The 24,845-nt window shown below is 41.3% G+C and overlaps 3 protein-coding genes across 3 annotated transcripts; 1 reads left to right on the forward strand and 2 right to left on the reverse strand.

The window, feature by feature from the left end:
- The first annotated feature begins 2,672 nt into the window (after window positions 1-2,672).
- MPHOSPH6 (M-phase phosphoprotein 6) lies at window positions 2,673-7,509 on the forward strand. Its single transcript, XM_085306415.1, has 5 exons — window positions 2,673-2,804; window positions 3,210-3,322; window positions 4,925-5,015; window positions 6,036-6,133; window positions 6,595-7,509. Exons 1-5 carry the CDS (start codon window positions 2,721-2,723, stop codon window positions 6,734-6,736), a joined length of 528 nt encoding a protein of 175 aa, XP_085162541.1. The 5' UTR covers window positions 2,673-2,720; the 3' UTR covers window positions 6,737-7,509.
- A 5,557-nt stretch (window positions 7,510-13,066) lies between these two features.
- LOC146595048 (arylamine N-acetyltransferase, pineal gland isozyme NAT-10) lies at window positions 13,067-13,939 on the reverse strand. Its single transcript, XM_085306489.1, has one exon. The coding sequence runs from the start codon at window positions 13,937-13,939 to the stop codon at window positions 13,067-13,069; it is 873 nt and encodes a 290-aa protein (XP_085162615.1).
- A 4,552-nt stretch (window positions 13,940-18,491) lies between these two features.
- LOC146595049 (arylamine N-acetyltransferase, liver isozyme-like) lies at window positions 18,492-22,188 on the reverse strand. The gene is made up of 2 exons (XM_085306490.1): window positions 22,166-22,188; window positions 18,492-19,496 (listed from the first exon to the last, which is right to left on the reverse strand). Exon 2 carries the CDS (start codon window positions 19,489-19,491, stop codon window positions 18,604-18,606), a length of 888 nt encoding a protein of 295 aa, XP_085162616.1. The 5' UTR covers window positions 19,492-19,496; window positions 22,166-22,188; the 3' UTR covers window positions 18,492-18,603.
- Between the last annotated feature and the right edge of the window lie 2,657 nt (window positions 22,189-24,845).

Consider the following 24,845-nt stretch of genomic DNA (forward strand, 5'->3'; position numbering starts at 1 on the left):
ATAAAAAATGATTAGACTTCCCTTCTTACCTCCTCCTCCTTCTCAGACTTCCTTTTTTTACCTCTCCTCTGCCTCCTCCTTGGATTTCTTTCGTCTTCTCTGCTGCCGCTTCCTTCTTAGACTTCTTCTCAAGCTGCTTTCCACCTTCTTCTCAAGCTTCTTCTCAGACTACTTTCCACCTCCTCCTTCTCCTTCTTCTTAGACTTTTTTTCCTTATTATTAAAATATTAATGCTACTTGCCTTATTTGAGGGAGCTTTTACTCTTGATACTCCTTTGCTTTGTTGTGTGCCTATTTTGTCTGGTTGCATTGATTGCTTRTAAGATACCTCATCAGAACATCAGTTTTAACCACCTCTCCCTTCTCTTTTTCTCAACCCATAAACACAGAGGCCATTAATGAAATAGTGACCTACCCGTTACCCTGTTTTTCTTGAGATGCCAGTGGAAAGGAGTTTAGCTGACTCAATTTGATCTTCCATGTCAAGTGGATTCTGCTGTAGTAAGATGGTGGAATATTTACCACAGTTAACAGATTCTGCTAATGAAAGACTAAAATTGGTGCACAGAGGGAACCAAGCATAACTTTCCTCATTTTCAAAAGCAGGTAGATGTTTTGGATAGTTAGCCAGCAGCTCGTGACAGAGTAGGACTCCCTTAACCTGGGTTACTAATTGTAACATAAAACATTCGTTTTAAGTGAAATTTCTGCTACTGGTTTTGTCAGTTTATTAACCCTCAAGAGCCTTTAGAAGCCAGTTTTCAGGTGCCTTCCTTGGAAGGCTGTAGAACAGGCATTTGAATGCCGTGCCATGACATTTGCTGGTTTAGTCTGAGCAGTAGATGTGCTTTGAGTCTCTTTTGAGTAGATCTTGTAAAGGTCGTATTTACCATCTGCCTTCTACAGATCTCCTTGTTTAGCRGTGTTTTAATTAATTGTTTGACAGCTGCCTCTGCATGTACTGATAAGATGTATTATCATAGTTTTATGGGCAAGTCCTCTGTTAGCTGGGCCTGGAAGGTGGTATGGTCAGTGGCAGTGCTGTTAAAGCCCATTGCATTAATTGTCAAACTCTGTGCGCTCTCCTCTTGGTGTCAAAGTGTGACTCATGCTTTTAATTCTTGCACCATTTGATTCAGATTCTGTTATTTGGGTAAGCTGATCCAAATAGCAGCKCCGCTAATGACTTGCATATTCTGGGTCTACCGCAATTGGCATTTTTTTTTTAATTCATTCATGCATGTTTACATTTTAGATAAATATGATCACATGTTTTTTTTAATCTAGTTGTTCCCTGTGGTAATCTGTAGGAACATAATCTTTAAAATGTAATGTGAAATGATTATTTAATTGGATGCTTGTAACAAAATTTCTCCTGTTGAAACTTCTGACTGGCTAACCAATTTCCATGAGCAATATAGTTTTCCACATGATAGATTCCCTTATTTTTCTCAAGCAGATACTGTAATTTTAATTAGAAAGCTTTGACATGTTTTGGGCCGACTCGGGAAAAAAAAGTCAATTTTTCTTTCATTAACTTGTACACATGTATGCAAATAGAAATATTAATGAGAAATGAGACACTTGCACTAGCTTTTACTTCAGGTTTTCTGTTTTGTCTTGCTGTAGGCATTTTGTAAAGACTGAAAAGGGAGAATTTTTTTCTTATTAATAAGCTCAGTGATGTGGGAATTCTGTCTGAGAGAGGCGTTTAGGGACACCTTCTTGGGCTTTATCGCCAAGCCAAGTCTGTTCTAGCTGGGACCAGAAGTATGTCTGAATCTCTGCTGCTGTTCAAGATACAGATGTGCCCCACTGTCAGCGTGCAGGCTTATCTAAACACAGGCRTGATGTTGCTCTAAATGAGAGGGGTAGAATTAGTTGCTATGAAATACTTCTGCAGTGTTGCACATGCAGTTATACAGGTATGCTTTGATGGCCACATAGCAATTTTCGTACACAAATGTGTATCAAATTTACTGATAGAATAGTCTCTTGCTGGGATTGTATTGGTATAAATGCATTCCCCTGACAGATAAGGTTATTCAAAGGCTTTCTCTAGACTCAAAGGGAGGTCCCAGCTCCTAGGGATGTGAGAATATAAGGATTATTACTGTAAAGTTGTGAAGAGTTCCCCCCGCCCTTTTTTTYCCCAGCATGTTTGGTGAAATGAGCTAACATTGTTGATGCTTAAATTGGCAGTCGGCTCAGGCACTGGAGATGATGCAAATTGAAATACAAGGAATGTTTCACATATCTCAGATCCRTAGGTTTGCTCTCTCAGCAATCTGTCATGGGCTGTGACAGATGCCCTCTTCTACTCCCAGTAGTGAAAGAAGCTACTGCTCCTCTCTGCCTGTTCCCGCCYTCTGCCGAAGGTGATAGCCAAGGGAGCAGTTCTGAGCAATGTCCTTATATTAGGCAAAATGAGTTATCTTACCCTAAACTATTTCTATTATAAATTCAATTAACTCGTCAGAGTCTGCCTGATGTGAATTAACAAGTGCTCACACATACTGCCTTATTGGTAGATCGGTGGGTCACTGATGAGATGTTAAATTGGGAAACAGCTTCCTTCTCTGCAACTGGATGCAGAGGAATACTCCTTTTCATACCTTTAGAAGTGAAAAGAGTAATTAAAGCTATCTTCTAGCCTTCTGGGTTATAAGGGAAAACCTGTCTGTAAAATAAAATYTGAAGTTTTAGAAAACAAGAGGAAAATGGTTGAAAGAATAGATCTTTCAAAAAGATGCCAACCTAGTATGACCAAGCTCCAGTTCAGAACTCCAGTGCCACTTGTGTGGGTAATGTTTGTTTCTAATATTTATATTACTACATTTTTTTTTCTGGCCTCTGCTGAAACATGAGAAGAATCTTTGCAAAGTTGAGGGGTCGTGGGATGTAACAATTCAGAACCATCAAAAGTGAACAGGGCATGTCTGTGCTTTTCTATCTGAGTATAGATGTGGTTGACTGCTAACTTGGAATAGATAGCTATAGATCAGCTGCTGCTTATTTTACACTGTCTATTGCCCTAATTCAGATTGAACACAGAAAAAGACACAAAAAGCATTTACTTGTTGCATCAACTGTTGAATGTTATTTCATGGTAATTGTTGTCATAAAATTATTGCATGTTTAGAACATAAGCAGGAATGAATGTGATGTAGAAAAATCTAGCTGTGTGCTTATGGGTCTYTTCTTTTTAGTTCATGCAGAGAGGCTTGGATTCACAAACTAAAAAACAACTAGAAGAGGAAGAAAAGAAGATAATTAGTGAAGAACACTGGTATCTCGATTTACCAGATCTTAAGGAGAAAGAGTAAGCTTGTTCACTTTGATAATTCTTATCATCATTGTATTGTTGTGGAGTGGGAGTACAATCTTTTTTAGAAGTTGTTTCAGGAAGCTAATAGTGTTTTTCTGTTTTTTGGTTGGTTTCTTTTTGGGGGRGGAGGGGGGTTAAGTAACCAATCAACATAAGCAAAAATAGTGACAGATTGGTATTTCAGCTCTGTATTTTAAAGGACATTCTCAAGATTGCCTAGTCCAGAATTTGACTCTTTCATTTCTTGTGTGTGTTATTTTCTTGCACTCACAGTTTCTCCTAGATACATGTAATTAGTTTCTTTCAGGGACCAACTCAGTGCTGTTTTTTMTCTTCATTTGGAAGAAAAGAAGTTTGAAACCTTTTGTGAGCAAGTTTAGCTCCAGTCACATGATTGGATCTATTCAGGGCAGCTCTGTCTTCTGGAGTCTAGCWCAAATCCTGTTTTTGAAATAGGAGAGATAATAGACAACACAAAGGAAACCTTAGCTCATAAGGAAGCAAATGTCCATTCCTGCTATTAAGAATCGTGCTGTAAATAGTAATTGAACTACTTCAAAAGTATCTTGATTTTTTTTGTCCTTTCAGAGGAGGACAAAAATTCCATTGGGGGAGAAGATATATCATTTTCAAACAGATGGGATCTAGGAAATTAACTATAGTTGAATAAGGTTTTGATAAACTATTTTTCATGACTGTAGAGGATATTRCAGAAAGTTAACTGAACTTCAGTTGCAGCAGGGAGGATTCTAGTTGGATATTGGGGAAATTTTTCTAACAATRAGGCTAGTGAAGCACTGGAATAGATTGTCTARGGAGACTGTGGAGTCTTCATCATTGGAAGCCTTTTGAGGACAGCTTTGACAGACCTCTGCTGTTCGTGGCGGGTATTTAGCTGATCCTGCCTTGAGGCAGGAGAATGAACTCGGTGATCTCTTCAGCCTCACTCTTCTATGACTTTAGGAGTTTGTTTTATATGGGAGATGAAGAAGTTGAGGGAGGGATGCACATGTGTGAGAGGATAAGAGGGAACAATTCAAGGAAGTACTTTTATCTAAGGTGTGTATTATGAACGCCTCAGGGTCATGCTTCTTCCCTCGCTCCATGCTCATTAAAGAGGAAAAAAGGAGGAAAAAGGAGAGATCTTTCTCAGCTGAACAGAGAATTACGGTGTCTTATATCCTGACAGACTCAACTAATGCCAGGTCTGATATCACAATGAAAAATTAATTAGAGGCTTTTGCTGGTATAGTAATGCCACCTGGAGAGTGATATTTATGTGGTATTTTTATTCTGGCAAAAGCAGTAATGTAGATAGAATCATACCAGCAGAGTGTGCTTTTTGTCAGGAGAGTTAATTTTGCTTGTGGAACTGGCACAGCTATCTTGGCAAAAAGTCTTCCTTTGCACTCCAAGCTCCTTGTGCTGAAAGATTTATCAGAGCAATTAAGCTTCAGATGGTAGTTGATGGTATAAAATACACTGTGGTTTTGTTTATTTGTATGGGGGATGACAATGAATGCTTTTTGCATTTGTTTAATTTGATTATATTAAACCACACTGTTTGACAAATGCTGGCTTTGGGGTTTCATGCAGGAGCTTTATAATAGAAGAAAGGAGCTTTATGCCATGTGAGGATCTACTTTATGGCAGAATGTCCTTTAAAGGATTCAATCCGGAAATTGAGGTACCATTTAAATGTTTTGTTTTGAGATGTTCCCACATTAGAATTGAAACCCTTGAAGATGGGGGTTTAATGTTTGCACTGCCCGCTGTTTGGCACTCGCAGCACCTTCCATAAATTCTCCCATGTACTTCAACTAGGGAAAACTGTGATTCAGAGGAAATGTTGATGATCAATGCAACATCTGATAAATAGAAGCTTTTCATCTCCTTGTGTTGATGGCCAGTAATTGCATGACTCCTGCAGGTTTTCCTTCCCTGAAGTGAGGAAACTGTCCCTCATGCTGCTCATCGAAACAATGGACTGAGCTCACTTTTTTACCACCTGCCATTTAATTTAGAGCCCGATCATACAAGCATTCAGCCCTGTTTATTCAGCACTTGTGTAAATGAGGGCTTGAAGTTTCAAAGCTTAAATTCTTCAGGGCAGGAAAGTCTTTAATTTCTTTCTGGTATGATTCATGCTGATGGCAGTACATTAAAAATGTTACGCTGAATTGAAGCAAGAGGTATGGAAAAGGTTGTGCAAGGTGTTTTACCAGGAAATTCTTCTGGTTATTTTGAACTACTTCTCACTGTGATGTGGCATATCACGGCTTCCTGTTTTTTATCTAGCAGTTTACTGTAAAGCCATATAGCTATCATGTCCTTTCATACAAAACCATTTCAAGAACTATGTGCTAGCATCACAAGGAAAAATTAATTAGGGTCTTATTGCCCGATCTCTTGAAGGTGTCTGCCATGCCCTGCAGGTTCTTTGAATAGTACAGTTCACTAAAAACTGTGTTGCCTCTTTCCCGAAGCCAAACTCTTAAGCTCCARTGAGTAACAAGGAAGCATGTTGCCTTTTCTTCAAGGGTACTGGTAACACTGTGCTCTAGCCTGAGTACGATACAGCAAATGAGGAAAAGCAGTATTAAATTGATTCCATCTTTTACTTTTTTTTTTTTTTTTAACCAGTGAATATCAACATAGCTTGAATATGTAATTCTAACACTGTCACTATTTCCTGCTTCCTTTTCAGAAGTTAATGGTACAAATGAACTCTAAGTCCAAGAAAGAAGAAATTGAAGTGGATGATAAAATGGAGGCGGATGTGTCAGATGAAGAAATGGCCAGAAGGTAAGTTGTATTTTATGATACAGTCAGTATTGGCCAGGAAGATGATATTTTACTGCATTATGTGTGTGCGGGGGGAACTCCCAAAAACAAAGCAAGCCAACCAACCTTTGATACCTCACCGAACTGATTTTCTAAGAATTCTGCTGTGTGTTCAGTGGAACCCTCATCACTTCTAGGGGTGATGAGAAGTAGAAGATCTTGTAACTGTTTTCTGCCCTTTGATACCCATGTGTTCTGTGCGAACTCCATCAGGGCTGCAGATTGCTAAGAGACCAAAACTGTCAGAATAAATAATATACAGTGCTTGTATTTACACTGGTGAGAAAGGCTTCTCTGACTTTTTTTTTTTTTTTTTATGCTAGTTAAAATGCTAGTTAAACTGTTGATTAGATTTCTGATTTGTTGCACTGAGACTTTCTCTGGTCTCTACTAAAAGCTATCCTTTTTTTTTTTCTTTACAGATACCAAACATTAGTAGGAACAATAGGGAAGAAATTCTTGAAAAAGAGAGACCAGCGTGTACTCGAGGATGAAGATGAAGATGAGAATAGTAACACAAGACCTAGCAAAACTAAGAAAATGTTCTTAAAACCCCAGGATTAATGTGAACTGCACAACTGGAGTTAAGAGAAATGTTACCTACCAAATACAGTACCATGAACTGGAGATTGTTTGGATTTTTTGCTATGTAATGTAAATCTGAGTCTGTTCTCATTGAAATTTCTGCTGTCCACATGACAAAACACTTTTTCAAAGTGGATGTGTTTATAGTGGATGTCATACATCCTTTCCTCTCTGAGTAACTTTTAGTGAGTATGGGGCATTAAGCCCATTAGCCATTTTTAATGTTGTACATGAATAGGATATGTCATGTGCTACTGAGAGCAACAGTATTTACATTTTATGATCATATCTGAAAAAAGCATGTTGAGTAAAGATGAGCTTTGTCCAATCTGGTAAGGCAATTCAACTTTTACTGCTTTTTGTTTTATTATGCAGTGAAAACCTTTGTACTCATCAAAAGGGGAAAAAAACAGGAACTTTTTTTACTATTCTAAAAATAAACTGGGAAAAGAAGAGAGAGAGAAAATCTTTTTTGTTGAATTTTATTTTTTTTATCAAGCTTATTTAAAAATAGAGGGTTTGGTAGCAATACCTTTTTTCCTAGAGCATGCCAAGTGTTGGGCAGCATTTACAGTTTGACACTTGACCAGATTATGAGTCTTAATTTGTCTTCCAAAAGAAGTTTGCTAATCTTGTCTTTTTTTCCAGCCAAAAAAATCCAATCTTACAAATTATCTAGATCTTGTCATAGAAGCATAACTGCTTCAGAAACATGTGTGAAAGCTGAATAAAAACTGATTCTTTGTGGTTAATTATTGTGGTTTAGCTAATTTAATGTAAAAAATGTGTTTAATACAATCAGATATAAGAAATGATCCTATTTTGTGCTTGCTACAGATGTCCCCAAATCCTAGCTGACTGCACTGTCTATTTGTTTAGCATGCAGTAAAGCCATCTGAAGGAATATTAGGATAGAAACATTATGGCCTTTGGTCAGTCAGYGCTGGGCAGATTGAAAAATGTCAATGTGGGTCTTATCTCAAATTGTAACAGTCCTCTGTGTCCAAGCCAACAAGAAATACTTCTATTTCATTTCCACACCGAGATGTCTGAATTACTGCTCCTTAATGCTGACTCTCTGGATAAAGAAGAATTTTCTAAATTGAAGCAGGTAGTGGCCGTTCCATCATGGACAGAAGAGGTGACTCAGTGAAGCAAGACATGAAACTTAGCTAATTATATAAAGAAAGGTTGTGTGCCTGTACTTCGCATGTATGATATATGAGCTGTAATCCATATATCAAAAGCACCTAATTAGATATTCAGGATGGATCATGTGTGGAAAAAGAAATATACTTCTAACCTGGTAAGGAAGCCTCATACAGGTGAAAAATCTGTGATTCATGATCTGAAATAGTTTTTCAGAGCTAATTAAATGCTACTGGTTCAATTACTTAAAACCTGACTATATATTATCACCAGCTGAAAAGAAGTTAATGATCGCAAGGCATTTTTCTTCCTATGGATGATGTGACCAGAGCTAAAAAATGATTTATTGTTGGTCATCACAAGAAAAACTCAAATATATCCCATTATTCTTTCCTACTTATTACTAGGAAAATGATATATGTGAATACATTTCTTCACTAGAGAGAGAATCTCTGAATAGTTATGCTAGATAGTTTGGGCAGGGGGGAAGTGTGCTCTAGTGAACCATGAGCAACCACGAGATGTCACTGTAATTGCACTTCCATGAAAGACTGAATTTGGCACTGTTCCACTGACAAAGGAGCTTTTGGGGTAATTGCTTGTGGCTACAAAGAACTCTGAAGTCCTTTGTAGAGGCTCTGCACAGAGAACTCTTCTGCATTTGGTTTAATTCCATTCTGCCATATATTCATCCCTATTTTAAATTAATTTCCTAGGAAATGGCAGTCCTAGAATATGTGAAGCATGGTAAGTGGGTCAGTGCATGTGCTGAGCAAACTCGGTATCTTCCTTGAAAATCGCTCATCTGTCTTTCTAGGAATCTGGGAGGAGAAAAGGGTGGTTCTTCTGTTTCCTAAACATGCCCAACACCAACTATAAATACAGGACAGATGTTGGTTTATTATCCAGAGCTCTGCATGCTGTGCTGTTCAAGTTTTGATTAGCTGGTAGGTGAGCTGTTGGAGTGCTACTGTAAAACTGACTGCTGATTTTTAATGCACTCTCTTTTTGCTCATGGAGTTTGTAAAATGCAGTTCTAAAAGCATCATTCAAAGTGCAGTATTGTGAGCAAGACAAAACTAACAATCTGTTCTACGTGACTTTTTTAAAGGTTTCTGTCCAGAGTTACAAGCAGGCACTTAAGTATGTGATAGGATCTTCTGAAATACCCATCTATATCTCCAACCATATAAATACATGCACATATATATACATGTACATATTTTAAGTCTGGCTCTGGTTTCCTGGAAGAAGCATGCCAGGTAGCAAGGCAGAAACATTCTGCCATAAAAAATCTGTACACTAGCTAGACTACAAGAGAGATGCAAGTGTAGCAGTAAAATATTTATAATGCAAGCCTTAATTCAAGTTTTCTTGGCTCTGATGTAGTCTCAAATGCCATTTTCATGGACAACTTTCTAAGATGTAGCATTTTAGCCATGTTTCTAGATCAAAAGTGTTTATTGATAATAGAAGTGAATTGGATTAAGCAGTAAGCATTTTTGCTAAAGAAAATATTTACCTCCAAAATTTATTCCTTAAAGAGATATCAGACACCCTAAGTGTTTGTGTCTCTTATATTACTGTAYGTGTTAGACTGAACAAAGAAAGACATGTGGTGTAGTCTATGCTCACTGACGGTTCACAGTGTTATGGTGAACGTGTCTCTTGTCATGAGAAATTTTGTTCCTCCCTTTGACAGGCTCAAGAGTGTTTATTGCTGTTGTAACAGCTGATGTTGGGAGCGTGTAAGTGTTGAACAACTTCATCCTTCTTGTTGATTTTTCTTGTTACTTCTATTCTTAATTTTTCATCTTAAAAACTACAGGAGCAGAGTGCAACTGAAGTGAGCCATCCTGTATCCTCCCTTTAGTAATGCATAAGCAAATTAAACTTTTTTTTTTTTCCAGAGGGGAAATGCTCGATGGTGCCACAGAGTTTAAACCATGTTTTCTTCTGTTATCTGTGACTGATTCCTAATAAGATACTCATTATACAATTTAACAGTCGCTGATAGCTCTCATTTTCCATTGGGCATTGCCTCTGTGTGTGCGTGTGTGATGGGCAGTTAGGTTGGGATTACGCAAAGCCATCAATGGGATCTGAGTATCCAGTTCCTATTAAAACTAATGCAATTTAATCCAGAATTCAGATTTAAAAGGAAATTGTCTTCTCTCTCTGTTAATTAGAATACCATGCTTTTAAATTGCATTTGGAATTACGAAAGTCCTGGGTCGGAGGTTCAGAATGTTTGTTCTACTCCATTTGAACAGCAGCCTGCAACTAAAACTGTGCAACTGTGCAATAGTTTGGGATCTCATAAAACTTTTCTTGGAGAGAGACTGTTAATAAAGCTCTAAAGTATATTACTGGCAAAAGATGTCAGATAAACATGGGATCTCACAACTGCAAGTTTAACTTCTGAGTGTGARTGCAAGCTTCTCTGAGAGCTGATTCTTCAAGGAAGCCCTCTTCACTCTCTCTAGGAAAGCATCCATCTTCTGCAGTAATGCCTCCAGACACGGTGTGATGCCTCTTGGTTTTGGTTTGTTTTTACACCATTCTCATCTCAAACCTTTGAGACCTTTTGGGCCTGGCATTCACACCTTAACAACTTCTGCTTTCATCAGCTTTTGGGGGGTGTTAGCTAAACTGTGAGACTGTTCCTCAGCTGTACATGTTGACATTCCTTCGTGCGATCTGATGCTGCATAGTGAAGGACCTGGTTATGTTTGTCTCGTCTAGAGGAAAAATTGCTTTCAGAGAGCACTTACGAAAGATCAGGTCGGAGGGTTGAAGCTTTAATCATCTTCAGCCCGACAGATCTTTAGTAAGAGCTGAATACCAAAAGGTGGTATCTGGTATCTTGGCAGTCACAGCTAAAAATGCCAATGTGAGTCCATAGACCTCTGCCCAAGAAGTCCTCAAGCCCACAGCTCCAGCAGGTAGGGAAGAGCAATTAGCTTGAAGCAGCAGCAGAAACATCCAGGGAAGTATGGAGGCAAAATAACTGGTCTGTAAATGKCTGGTCTTGAGGCAAGAGGTGGTCGCGCCACAAAACAACGCATAGAGGAGAGTGGTTTGGTGACCTGAGGGAACGCAGATGGGAATTTCCGCTTGCTAAAGCAGACACAGTGAGTGTTTTTGAACTCAGTGTTCCTCAGGTCTTGGGGAACATGTCACTTTGATCAATCACTTAGAAAGGGGTGAAAACCTTTAATGAGGCTTTAATATGAGATAGCAATAAGAATACAAATTGCAAAACGTGGTCCTTAGTTCCACTGATAGAAAAACTCAGTTCTTACCTTGGGAAGCTCTTTCTCCCTCGCGCCCCATATTGCCTCCCGCTTTGCACCCGGTTCCTGTGTCCCAGCACACAGGCGTGCACGCCCGCGGTGACCAGCCACCACCGCGGCAGCCTCAGTTCCTTCCCGCGCTACCGGCAGGACGCTGCTAGCTKGCAGCACGGCCAAGTCGGACGTGGTGCGGACCGCTGAGCCCAGCAGAGACGAGAACCATGGGGACTCCTCCTCGCCGGCCGTCCCCTTCCGCAGCCTGTGAGCAGTCTGTGCTGTAACCTGTAGGCACTTACAGGCTCCAACATTTCTATCCAACTTGCGTGACATCAGCCTGTTCAGCTGAAGAACGTCGTGGTGAGGAGTGCTGGCCAGCAGATCACGAGATTGCACAGCCCTTATTTCCTAAGCAAACCAAGCGTACTGGGATCATGCAGTTACGGGGGGAAGGTCTATATTTACAGCAATCCTTACAGTTTTACTTTCTTTATTTTCAATATATATTTACAGTATTTRTGAGATTTATGATCAGATCATGTCTTTGAATAAAAAGATACACCATCAGTGGGAGAAATCAGCACTTTAACCATACTTGGGATTATCATAGATGGAAAAGAAGGAAGGAAAGTGTGTTTTTCAGAGTTTCTGCTATTTTTGTTTAAGCACTGAGAGTGCTTCCCCTTTCTCAGTGGTTTCGTTGCTTGAGCTTTCYGCAGAGACGCATGGCAGGGCACGGCGACAATTTCTCTAAGATGGGGAACTATGATTGCGAAAGAATCAGAAAGAAAAAGGTTCCTTTAGATTTGGTTGACTCTTTGCTTTCTTTTTTTTTTTCCACTTTGATAAAGATGAAGAAACTTATTTGTGACCTTAAAGCTCCTGTGCTACACATTTTGGGTAGCCATATGGAATTCTGACTTTGCTATACACGAAGAGATGGCAGCGTAGCTATTAAGGGTCTAGTGGGGTTAGTGTCGTTATTCTACCTTCGTTATACATACAACAACTTGCAGCATACATACAATAACTTGCAATAGTAAAACTTTGAAATTTCTACCCCATTTGAGATAGCAGTAAATCTAAGCAAGTCGAGACTCACTCTTAAGCACCGTATCCTAAGTCACTCTGAAACAAGATAATTTTTTGTACGAGAAGCAGAACTTGCGGGTATATCCTTAGCCAAAATTAACACTGCGATAGGTGCAATTTGTGTCTTAGGAAAAATATATGCATACCAAAAATTACTTTGGGCAGTTCACTATAATAATAACAAAGGGATTTATATGATAATAATCTTTTTTCCACTATGTTTTGTTTGAGCATGATAGTGAAAGAATTGTGCCTCCTGCATTGTGCCTTTCAAAGGTGACGGTACTGCTATACCCATTTTAAAGACAGGGAAATGGCATGAGTTGTGGGTGGTTAGATATTGTAAAAAGTGAAGTCTTAAATGTGTACATAGTTGTCTAAATGCTCACAGGTTATTTTTTTTCTCATAATAACCATAAAAATGTGTTGGCAGCGTATCAAAATTAATAATCCTTACTTCTATTTATGTGCTATAGGCACTCCRGAATTCCCCAGACACATTTCTTGCCCAAGTTTATGAACAGATTCAAATCAGTCTCTACATTTCTGCCGAAAATTGAACTTCAGTCATTTCACAGCAAATAATTCTGTCTACCTGGCAGAAGAGTGTGATATCCCTGATTTTTTTCCCTTTCCCCAACATGAAATTCACTTTAATCTGGTATTAATGTATTTTTCCTTCAATTGCCTGCAAGGGAATCCTGTAATCCTGCAGTAGCRATAGGGCAGACTGTGGAAGACACTGTAAATGTGTAGCAGAGGTTTCTCCGGTAGTCTAAATTGTGTAAAATCCTTTCACGTTAATCGGGACAAGCTTTCTCTCTAGAGTTATGTTGAATTTCTCTTTCAGTGTCTTTTCCACCTCTTCATCCTCAAGAGTTACGAATTCCACCAGATCCATATTTTCCTTGTAATTGTATGTGGTCTCAGTGAATGTCCACCCAATTAACGCTCGAAAGCCATCGGTGGTCTGCAGGGTGCAGATGGACTTCTTCGTGAATAGGGAGTCAGGGGACGTCTGAAGGTACGTGCACTGGAAACGGAAGTCTTCCACCGTCCGTGGCTCAAGACTGAACATATAAACTTTCCGACACTCTTTCTTTTCTAGAAGGTCAGAACTAGAGAAATTTTGATTAGGGATATATTGCTTCCTTCTCATTTTCTCCAGGTACCAGACGGCATTTTTTTCTGTGAAGCGAAAGACTCCAGGAGCCTGGGGCTGGTCCTTCCCAGACACAAGCTCCATTGGTTGCCACATCTGATAGGACACACCAAAGCCTCCGTCAACAATATAGGCCTTGTCGTCAATAACTACCTTTACGAGCAGGTGGGTCATGATGGTGGCATACGTGTTTTGATATGGATTAAATACATACGCTCCCAGAAAACTGGCATCATACCCCAGGCATTTCAGGACCCAGCCTAAGAGCTGATTGTTCTCCATGCACCAGCCACCACGCTTCTTCTTCACGATTTTGTTATATACATGCTCCAGCTCCAAAGTAATTTTCTCCCCACAGTGGATGCTGAGATTTTCAAATGGAACAGCACGGATGTGGTGCTGGAATATATCAGTTAAGGTCTCCAAATCTTGTTTTTCAAGGGAACCGTTATAACCAGTTCTTGCAAAATACTCTTCAAGGTTCATGTTTCCTGTAAAGGAAAGAAATGTTTTCTGATTTTGTTTCTCTACATCAATGATTTATGATGCTGGGAAGAACTGCCCAGGATATTGCCAGCAGAGATGTTTTAACTTACTGAACCTCATCAGAGAAGTTTTTAAAAGCAACAAATATTCATATCAAACAGTTCCAAGAGCAAAGAAGAGTAGTGCATGTGAGGGTTTGCTTTTTGCCTTAGAGTCATCCCTATGGCAAACAGTTGATGCAGTTGCCGCTTGATATGCAAGGTCTGCGTAACAGGGATTTGCCTATTTGCATTGTAACAGCAGGCTTAAGAAGAAATATAAGATCTCGCTAGGGAAGGCTCAAAAGCTTTCATGAAAAAGTCTAAATCCACTTTTCAATGAAAGGAGTAGCAGTGCAGGGAGCAGTGTTGTCTAGCAGTTGGAGGGAGAATAATTTGAGCCAGGATTCCCATGTTCCTTTCTTGAGTCTGACATYGATCTACGTGATCATAAATGAACGGTTCATTCTCTACATGGCTCTGTTTCTTCACTTACAAAAAGTAGAAAATGATACTACCCGCCCATTTTGTGAAGTGTCAAGTTTTGTTCAGATAATTATGACTGAGGAAAACCTCTGACCTTTTCAAGAGTCACAGAGCAGTGAGTCTCTTGTCTGCTCTGAGTGTTGCACAAACTCATTTTGGTGTTGGAATAATGATTCTGCATAGAGGTGAGTAATCTAAAAGGCAAAAGCATGTCTCTATCCCCAGCAGTGCCCAGGATCTCCCAGGGTGCACAGAAAGTGGACAGCCAATAGTTTACAGCTCTCTAATCCTGGCCTTTCATAAAACTTCATTTATTCGTTCCAGAGGTGGCTCTGAGAACTACTGCAGCCCACTTCAGCGTCTTCGTGGACTTCCCTGCCTCTAGCAATGCTTGTCTGTATGGGGAAGACCGCTCATGAGCCAGATTGCTGCCTGAGGAACTATTCAACTTATTTTTATGCCTTCCAACGCCATGGGAAGTCACGCACAGCTGTCTGCTGGCTTTCCCAGTGGCCTATCACAGTCTGCTGGCTATCACTGGAAGCTGGATGATCAGTAGGTCTCTGAATAGATCCTATTTGTAAATGTTTGCTGTAGATTGCCTGCTAGGTTATGGAGCTTGACACAACATGTTTTGAAACGCTTGAACCTTTGCAAAGAAAGCACAAGCCATTTCAGCAGTTCAGAGTTACTGCAAATATTTAACCTCTTGACAACTCAGAGAGCTGCTTGGAAATCTTTTGTGCATACAGTAAGCTGAGCTTTAGACACTTGGTGTTAGCGCCTCAGGAAGTCTATTGTGTTCAGCTAAATTCAGCAGTGAACCACTGAATGTTTACTGCAAGCTAGGATTTCTCAAGATGGTTTTCAGTGACAGATTCATGATGTGCATAGGCATGTTATAGAAGCAGCAATCCAAAGTGGATGGGGAGCCCATCAAATACAGTGTTATCTTCTACAGAAAGGAATATCGTTTTCAGTGCTATTTAAGTGTGTTGGAGGATATTCTAAGGTAATATTTGTTAAGTGAAAAATAAGCTTCCAGTATTCTGTAGAATTGGGATTTTTTGGTGTAAACAAAAGATTGGCCAAAATTAAAACCTTTTGTCTGTGATGCCACCCAACTTTGGTCAGTTGGGTAAGACAGAACTTGAAATCAAAACAGCCTTGATTTTTTTTTTCCCTCCTTTTTGATTTGCGGGGTCTGATTCTATCCAATTCTACCTGGTCACATTCTGAATGTTAAATACTGAGGACTGATCATACCAGCATAATATTGGTTCTTGATTTTATATTATTTTTGATTTCTCTCTGCAGCTCCATCACATGGTTGATCAGCGTTAGATCTTAACTGCTAGGAGATGCAAACTACAGTTCTTTTGAATTGTGAGCAGATCAGACRAAAAGCTAGATATTGGAAAGATAATCCCACAAATGTGACTAAGATTTATACAGAGAAAAGCAGCAGCAGTTGAACTTTCAAGGCCTGTTTCTAAATGTACAAAGGTGCTCATGCAAAAATATTTACTACTAGCACCTCCTTATCATGACTGTACACATAATCAGTAATTATACTATTAAAACAGGTATCTATTTTCATCCTAATGCGGCTGGTACATGGACTTTCTGGGATAGGCAAAACAGTCTATTAGTTTCATTTTTAAGTTGTTTTTAAAGGACTGTAAAGAAAGCAAAATTTATTATTTTTTTCTCGTTACTTCCTTTACATTTGCAACACTTCAAAATACAATTATTAAAAAAAAAAAAAAAAAAAAAAAAAACTTCCAAAAACAGGCTGTAGTTCTGAATTTACACCCGCTGGTGTATCTAAACAAATGCATCTCTCTGCTGGTCAAGTGAATTGCCTTCTGAAGAGCAGAAAAACAAGAAGAACTGAAATTRTGTTATTACTGCTTTGCCCTCTTTAAGAGCCCATATTTAGCAGGCAGTACTTTAGTTCTCTCTCTCACATACTYTTATAGTATCTTTTCCTAAAGGGAATTTTGCTTGAATTTATTCCCCATGACCTTCACCATCATAAAGAAACCAGTTTGTGTTTGTATTTTTTTTTTAAATAAAAGCAACTTACCTCTTAACATAGCCTTATTTATTTACGTATTCAGCTGCTGGACTGTTTATTACTGAGGTAGCAGTCAGTGGAGCCAGGAGCAGATACAACTTGCAAGGGCCGTCCTCCTCTTTAAGTCTRTCTTCCTGTCCTGCACTCCTGAAACTTAAACTACAAGAAAGGGCAAAGTCCACCCAAAATGCATGCACATTTTTTTGGGCTTCACTGATCCATGAGCAAATTAAACTTTGTTTCTTCTCTATTAGGTGATGTTTGTCTCCTGCTGGTTAAGACCAGACTGCACTGGTTTTCTCTGTAAAATAATTTCCGCAGATCTTTAAAAAATGGCTCAGCAATTTTTATGATTAATTTAATGTTATTTGCTGACCTGCACCTTGAGGTGGGGCTTAGTGTTCTCTTTACTTGTGGGTGCCCTATGTTGCCTAGACATTGCAGGCTATGTTTGCGCAGATGCACAAAGCGACTCTTCTTTTCTCACATAACTTTTTGGGTCTCTTCCACCACACCAGCTGGTCATTTGGTAGCAATCTGATGTAATGAATGCCATGACAAATATTTATTTGCCCAGCGTTACATATGAAATGAAGTAAATAATGCGTTTCCACTTGAAAACTTGGCCTTCTGCACCTTTGACATACTGGATCTTTCCCTTTCCAGCTTGCATGGTTTCATTGGAGGTGGAAAGTGAGTGACAGTAAGGGTGAGGTCCCACTGGGGGAGGCGACAGGCATGCTGGACTGCACGTGGGAAGCAACGGAGTTTTAGGCACATCAGCTACATCACTCACATCAGTGAGCATGACTGATGCACACACATGTTGAATGAGGGCCAATGTCAGTCCCTGAGCGAGTTCACCCCCGTGGCACGGCAGGTTTTCCAGTGCAAAAGGACCTACTTCCAACCCCCAGGCCAGGCTGCCTCAAGAGAAGGCACAAATTAAAAGGCTCTGTTTTGCACGACTGAAAGACTCTTACTTGGCAATAGCATTTTTCCTTCCCTCACCTTCTTGCAGCCCCTCTACAGGGCTGGAGACCAGCCTCCCTTGGAGAAGAGTCAACACTGGGAAATCAAAAAGCTGTTGTGCTACACACACTACATTGTGAAATCACCCTGGTGGCATGTCCTAACTTCTCAAGGGTTTCTTCTGCAGCATTAGTTATAGTCTTTGTGTGGAACAATATTTATTAAAAAATATGAAGCTTTTTGTCTACAATATTGCAGTGCCCATTTGACGCCAGGGGAGTTAGGCCTCAGAATGTTTAGACTATATTTTTCAAAGGTTGATCTAATTTTGTTTGTTTACATTTTTGATTCTAAATGCATGATTTTTAAGAACTATTGAAGAGCTTCAGCTCTTGTTGGCTTTGTTTAGATTTCAGAGAAACAGAAAAAACATGCTGCAAGTAACTAAATTTGGACACTCACAGAGCATTTTTTTGTAAGTGTCCTTGCATAACTAGCTCACTGGAAGTCAGTTTGAGGTAAGGTAATAGAACACAAGTCTTTCAACTTATTTTCAGCATCGGCTCATCAGCACCTCCAGAGTGGCTTGTTTTAAAAAAGGCTTAACCTCTCATTTATCATGGATTCTCTGAAGGCCAAAATCATCTCAATTCTCTATTTCAGACTGTTCAAGAAAGTGAATAATTCATAAAACTATGTTGAGGAGGAGATGGGCTATCATACCAAAAAACATTAGATGTCTTTTGTGTAAAATGGGTAATACAGTTTCTCCTTATATATCAYATTGGTTTCCTTTGCCACAAAAATATATCAGAAATAAAATGAAAGCCAGAGAGGTGAAACAAAATTTAATGGAGTCAAAAGGCAATTTCCATACAAGCAAATTAAAGGTATCTCAGTTTGTACAGAAGAAGTTAAAAAAAAAAATGAAATGGATATAGGGAGGTAATTAATGATATACTTAAATTTACCAGGCATTGTGTTCATCTGAACAGCTGAACTTTAGAATCAGCTTAATATGTTATTAATGTTAATTTTAGGAATTTTTATATCKAGTATTTAAAGATCCATCTTGCACAATGCTAGAATTAGAGCATATCCACTAAATTAGGTGGCAGGCCACGAACATTTACTGGTATAAGTTTGTTCGCTAAGGTTATATTGAATTTATCTTTCAGTGTCTTCTCAACCTCTTCATCTGTAAGAGTTGTGATCTTCACCAGGTCCATGTCCTCCATGTAGTTGTACTTCACCTCAGTGAAGGTCCATCCAACTAAGGCACAAACCCCTTCAGTGGTCTGGAGAGAGCAGATTGACTTTTTCCGAAATAAGGTGTCCGGAGATGTCTGTAGGTACGTGTTTAGCTCCTGGAAGTCATTCATATGTCGTGGCTCAAGAGTGAAAGAACACATTTTTCTGATCTTCCCTGTTTCTGGAGTATCAGTCGAAGGGGCACTTTGTTCTGAAATATAATTCTTCCTTTTTATTTTCTCAAGGTACCATATACCATTGTCCTCTGTGAAGCGAAAGATGCCAGGAATCTGAGGTTGATCCTTCCCAGAAATCAACATCATTGGCTGCCATATTTGATAGATGCCACCAAAACCACCGTCTACAATGTAGGGATTGCCATCGATCACTACCTTCAGYAGGACATGATTTATGTTGGTGGTGTATGTTTTCTCTGCTGGATCATAACTATTGCCTCCAAGAATAGAGACGTCATATCCTATTCTTTGCAAAGCCCAAAATAAAAGGTAGTTGTTTTCCAGGCACCATCCACCACGTTTCTTTCTCACAATCTTGTTGTAAATAGGTTCCAAATCCAGATCAATGCTCTCCCCACAGTGCATGCTGAGATTTTCAAAAGGAATCGCCTGGACATGGTGCTGGAAGATGACTGTTAAGGTTTTCAAGTCTGCATCCTTATGGGACCCATGATAAGAAATTCTTGAGAAATATTCTTGAATGTTCATTTTGCCTGTGTGAGCAGAAAAAGAGCTGGTTACTATTGGATGGCTCTCAAGGGATTCACTCCTATTTCTGTAGCACCGGTTAAGCAGCCTGCAAAAGTACCCTTTGCTTTCTGCCTAGTATCTGAAAGAAACCTCTGCCCTTGATAGGAGGTGAAAATAGTCTAGAGCTGCTAGTATCGTCTGTATTTCTTTAAAAAAAAGAGAGATAAGGATAGGAGCAGGTGAGAAAAATGCTTTAGCTCTCCAAAAATTTCTTCAGCTCAAGTAGCTCTCTGTATTGTAGGCACCTGCAGCGCTTGGCACAGCAGAACCTTTGGTGTGATGACAGGCGACAAAAAAATTATAAAACTGACAAACAACAGGTCTGCAGACTATACTGGAATAAAAGTCGCCACGATTTTGTACTGTTTCTTCTTACAGTAGCAGGTAAGCAATTCTTTACTTATCGCTCAGGTAATTTAACTAGAAGGTTTTACATTCACAGTTTTAGCTAAGGGGGATTAACTTCTCAGTGTGTCACCATTTTAGACAAGCTCTCATGTGAAGTAGATTGTTGTTTTCTTAATCTCTTTGGTTTCCCTGTTGAGTTCAGGCAGAGCTTTGACCTTGGCTGTTGATGAAAAAGGAAAAAAAARTGTCAATTTTTCTACTTCCAGGGTCAGAGGAATTGACAATTATTAAGAATATATTCAAGGCATATTTGGTGGCTTTCTGCTTTGGCTTTTACAAACCAAAGGTGGCAGTTGGAGCTGATTGGACATGTTTTATGTCACGGCCCTGATCTGCTTCTCTTCCTTAGCAGAAAGCGACTCTCTTTTCTACTGACTGCGTGGCCAAGATGCAAAAGGCTCCTGAGAAYGTTACTAATCCACTGACTCATCTGCAACCTACAAAGATTTGTTTTGCCCTTAATTTAGCTTTAATTTGGCATTTTTCCATGCAAGGATGTTTTTTTTTCCCAGAACTGTTCACAATCTGCTAAGGTCTGCATTAATTTCTGAAAAGTCTGAGGATTTCCTTGAAATTGAGCCCACATTCTTGGGAGGATTTTCCAAAAAGCACTTGCTGTAGATTACGAGGGAGAAACGACTTTCCTGCTAGTAGTTTCGGCGCTGGCCCAGCAGCTCCAGCAGAAACGACCGGGAGTTTAGTTCCGTTTGCCTGCAAGCAGCTGCACGAGTGCCCAGAGCTTTGGGAAATCCCACCTCAAACAGCTGGGCAGAAACGCCTGCCCTGGCAGGTGGGCGCATCAGGTGACCTCATCTCTAGACTTTCACCCCAAACTCAGCGTCAGTGGCATAACTCACTTGGCTTCATCCTACTGTTTCTGACGGGCGCTAGGAGCAGGATGCAGGCTGCGTGATGCAAAACCACGGGAAAATGCAATAAAACAGAGAACTGTCCCACTAAGGGAATAAGAAACAAACATTTTCACTTCAGAAGAACCTAAGGGACCACATAAAAACACAGTAATGGGGCTTTGACGCTGCATTTTGTGCTTTTCTCCCATCTCCTTTCAGGACCAGGGCAGGGTCTCCTTGGTAACCGTGCTTGCGGGAAGCCCTCGCTCCCTCCCCGGCGGACGGGCTCGCCCTGCCGCCGTTTCCAGCCGTTCTGCRTAACCGGATAGAAACATCTCCGCCGTGCCGGTGTCAAGCTAAAGCCCCGCGCCCGGCAGGGCCTCACCACCGGCGCTCACCCGGTGGACCTCGCCCGGAGCCGGCGATGAGACAAGAGCATCGCCGGTCCCCCGCGAAAGCGTTGGCAAAAGCGTTGGCTGCAGCCCTATAAAACACCCCCGCGGGAAGAGCGCCGCAAAAAGCCAGCCAGCGCCGTGCTCCTCCCGGCCGTGAAGTCCCTCGGGGTGGCTGACCAAAGGGGTTCTGATCTCCATTAATACAAAAGGGGGGTTAATACGACAAACCCGCCGTGCAAAATCGCTGGCGTCGGTGCCCGCGGCCCGACGGCAGCCGTGCGGAGCGCAGCGCTTGCTCTCCCGAGTTTCCCGGCGGCAGCTCTCCTTCTCGTCGCGCTTTGGGCCGCTCTGCGCCGTTGTTCGTCCCGCGTTAGCGATGGCCCTGAAGCAGAGAGCGAGCCTTTGYGTACGGGATGGTTTGCGTGCCGAAGCTGGGCTCCCAAATACCCGTCCAGCTCTCGCTCGTGTTTGCTTTCGCTCCCACGGCAGCCCAATTCCGTTCAGCGTTCATGCACGTTCATAGGATCAGCTCGGTGAGCAGCAAGATTCAGACATTAGTTCTGCCCGACTGCAAACGTCCCTGGGGATATCTGTATCTTTTCATAATTAGAACAAATAGCAGAAATTGTTCCTCACTGCTAGAATTCGCGACGGGCTTCCAAGGTAGGTTTCCCTTGCACATGCCCGTCCAATTTGTTTGATTTTAAGCTACGTTGTGTGTGAGGCAATAGCGGGGTTTTTCATATGCTCTGGCTCAGCATAAATGGGGAAGTTTAAGTCTCAGCACTTGCTCTTTGCACTCGGACAATGTCCTCATGCAGCAGTTCATGGTGTTGGCCSTGGGGGTGGTCATTTCTCCCTTGCTAACGTGCCTCCAGGGCTAAGCACGGGCAACGCAGATACACGCAAGAGGCTTTTCCAAGCTGCCTGACCTGCGTCCACAAGATCAAGTTAAAAAGCAGACCCCTGGGGACTTACCTCCGAGCCAGCAAGCGTCGGGCTTTCTGTGCTGGATTGCTCCAAAGTTCCCAGGAGTGTTTGCACTGGGAACTCTGTTCTTAAAGCTCCAGCTTCCCTTTTACTTCCTGGCACTAGTGGTATTAGCCTCTAGCAGAACCAGCAGAATGGGGACTTAGTTTTTTCTTTTATAGTATTTTCTGCTGTGATGGCTTTATTGTTTTCCTTGAAAAGGCATCGTGCGTGGGGAAAAAAAAAAAAAAAAAAAAAAAAACACAGTCAACCAGTCATGCAATTCATCGTGTTAGGTGCCGTAAAAAGAGCTGGAAGACAAGCTGTTCCCTGAAGAGCTTACAGTACTGAGTAGGCTTAAACCTCCCATGTTACTGGTGGAGAATCAAAGCCCTCCAGGAAGACAAGGGAGAAATACAGTTTGGGGAGTGTGAGTAACCCCTGAAGGTGGTTATAGCCCTGTGCTCTGCAGGTCTCTGCAGAAGCAGCTTGCTTTTTGCTCCCATGCAGCAGCAAAACAACACGGCAACTTCTGATGATGCAGCCTGTGCCGTTGACACTGGTGTGGCCAGAAACCCTGCGGGAGACTCCTTACGGCGGAGAGCTGCTCATTCGAGCCAAGGAGGTCATTGATCTACTAGCCRTGGGTGGCAGCTGTTGAGTTAAGCACCAGCCCTGAGTTGTTCCTCACAGCTGCTACCAAAGCCCCAAAGCAGCAAGGCCAGATTTCCAAGGGCATTGGGCTGGTCCCAGCAGATCAAGCCTTGGCCATCCGCAGCGAGGATGCTGCTCCCCGGAGCTGCTGCGCTCCCTAAGCCTGCAGTGCCTTTAAGAATTTGCCTCCTGACTCAGTGATAAGAAAAAAAGCAAACTAGTGAAATCTGAGACTGAGGCACTCTTTCCTCCGTTCCAACTTCGAGCTTCGTGCGATCGCTCAGCRATAAGATCTGCCGCCCTGCGAGCACTGAGCAAGGGGCACGGGGGCTGCGAGCAGCAGCGGCGCTGAGCTGGGCTGCAGAGCGGGGAGAAGAGCAGCCGGGGCAGGGGCTCGAGGGGATGAGTCAGCTGAAAGCAAGGCATTTTCTTTAATTATTCTTTGCCCTTCACATGTTGGATGTCTGRCCAATAGACGTAACCAGCTACCCGTGAGCCACCTCGGAGCCCGCAGCCTTCCCTCCTGCCCGTGTCTTTCCACGGCCTGGCCGAGGGTTTTGGCCTCTGMTCCTGATGCGCTGCCAGGATAAGGATAAGTGCGACAGGGTTGGTGCAGCTTTTTCGGTACTCTGGGGCTGCTAAAGTGCCAAAGGAGGCCACAGCTTTCACATCCTTCCACGACGAGCCAGATCCCGGGACAACTTCCTCTGCCCATCGGTGTTGAAAGCTGCTGGCCACGCTATAAGGAGCCCCAGTTTCCTCCGCAATCTGCTACAGGGTCACCGTTAACATTTCATTTCCKCCCACCCTAGGCAGGGGGAGAGCCTGGTTTGCTATAAGTGACTATTAACATGCAGCCAAGCACATCTGGACGTGTTTGACACCAGGAGGAGGGCGATTYGGGGGACTTACTGTGTCTCTGGGAAATATATTCTGAGTGTGCAGAACAGCAGCACATTTTATTAACTAGTACACAGATTGCTAGTTATAGAAAGCCACATACATTGCATAACAAAATAAAAAAGGGACCGTKAGGCTATTGTATTTTAAAAAGCCTTATCTACAAAAACACATAATCAGGACAACTGCAGTGATTAATGAAGAATCTTTGAAAATTTTTACTTTGGAAGAAATCRTAGTTTGCAGAAAAGAAACAACTGAATATTTGTAGTTCACGATATTTGATTTTTTTATTGAATTGTAATTTACTTAATTATAAGTGCATAGTTGTAATGCTTCTGTGATTTGCACATAGAGCAACATCAAGCATCATCTCAAAGGGCAATGTGATTACATTTGAGTAACTTCTCATACTAAAAATGTTAGCCTTTAGGTATCTGATGAAGATTTATCCTTTCTCCTTATATCAATATAATTAGCATCACTGCAAACRCTTCTTCAGTAGAACAGATACGTTTTGGAAAAATCCTGCTGTGCATGAATTTGAATTCAGCCACAGCAATTAACGTGCAATAATATTCCGAGTAGGAAGAACACCCCTGTGAGCGCAGGACGCATTCCTAGCAGTCCACTGCTGGATTTTGCAGACAAACTGCATAGGAGGCACTTCAGATCCAAAGTGAGCGCCAGAATTACTGCTTTTGGGACACATCACTGAGAGAATGGGAGTTGTGTAACATCAAAAACGTGGCCAAATTGTCTCCTGATGTTTCTGATCATCAGATTTAGGCCATAACTAGCCCCTCTGTAAGTATTTGCCCTGTATGTCCTAAGGGCGGAGCTGCATGGTGGCACTGTGAAGGGGTGTTACGAATGGAAGAGCAAAGAGCGCAGGCTTCGGCTTGCTGTACCAAACTGAACCCTGAATGTCTTTGTTTTTCCAGCTATTAAATTACAGAAAGAATATGGCAGTCATTTAAGATGCAGGTATGGTTTCCCCAGGTGGCAGTGCAAAGTAATAAGGAAAGAGACATACTGCCTGGGTTCCCCACCCTGCCAGGTTTAGTGGGAAAAGCTTTTAAGAGATGAAAGGAGAAGGGAATGGCAGAGCCTGCTTCCAGCTACGCATGAACAG

This window comes from Rhea americana, unplaced genomic scaffold, assembly GCF_003343005.1.
Source record: "Rhea americana isolate MKP2758 unplaced genomic scaffold, rheAme1 scaffold_24, whole genome shotgun sequence".
NCBI classification, from domain to species: Eukaryota; Metazoa; Chordata; class Aves; order Rheiformes; family Rheidae; genus Rhea; species Rhea americana.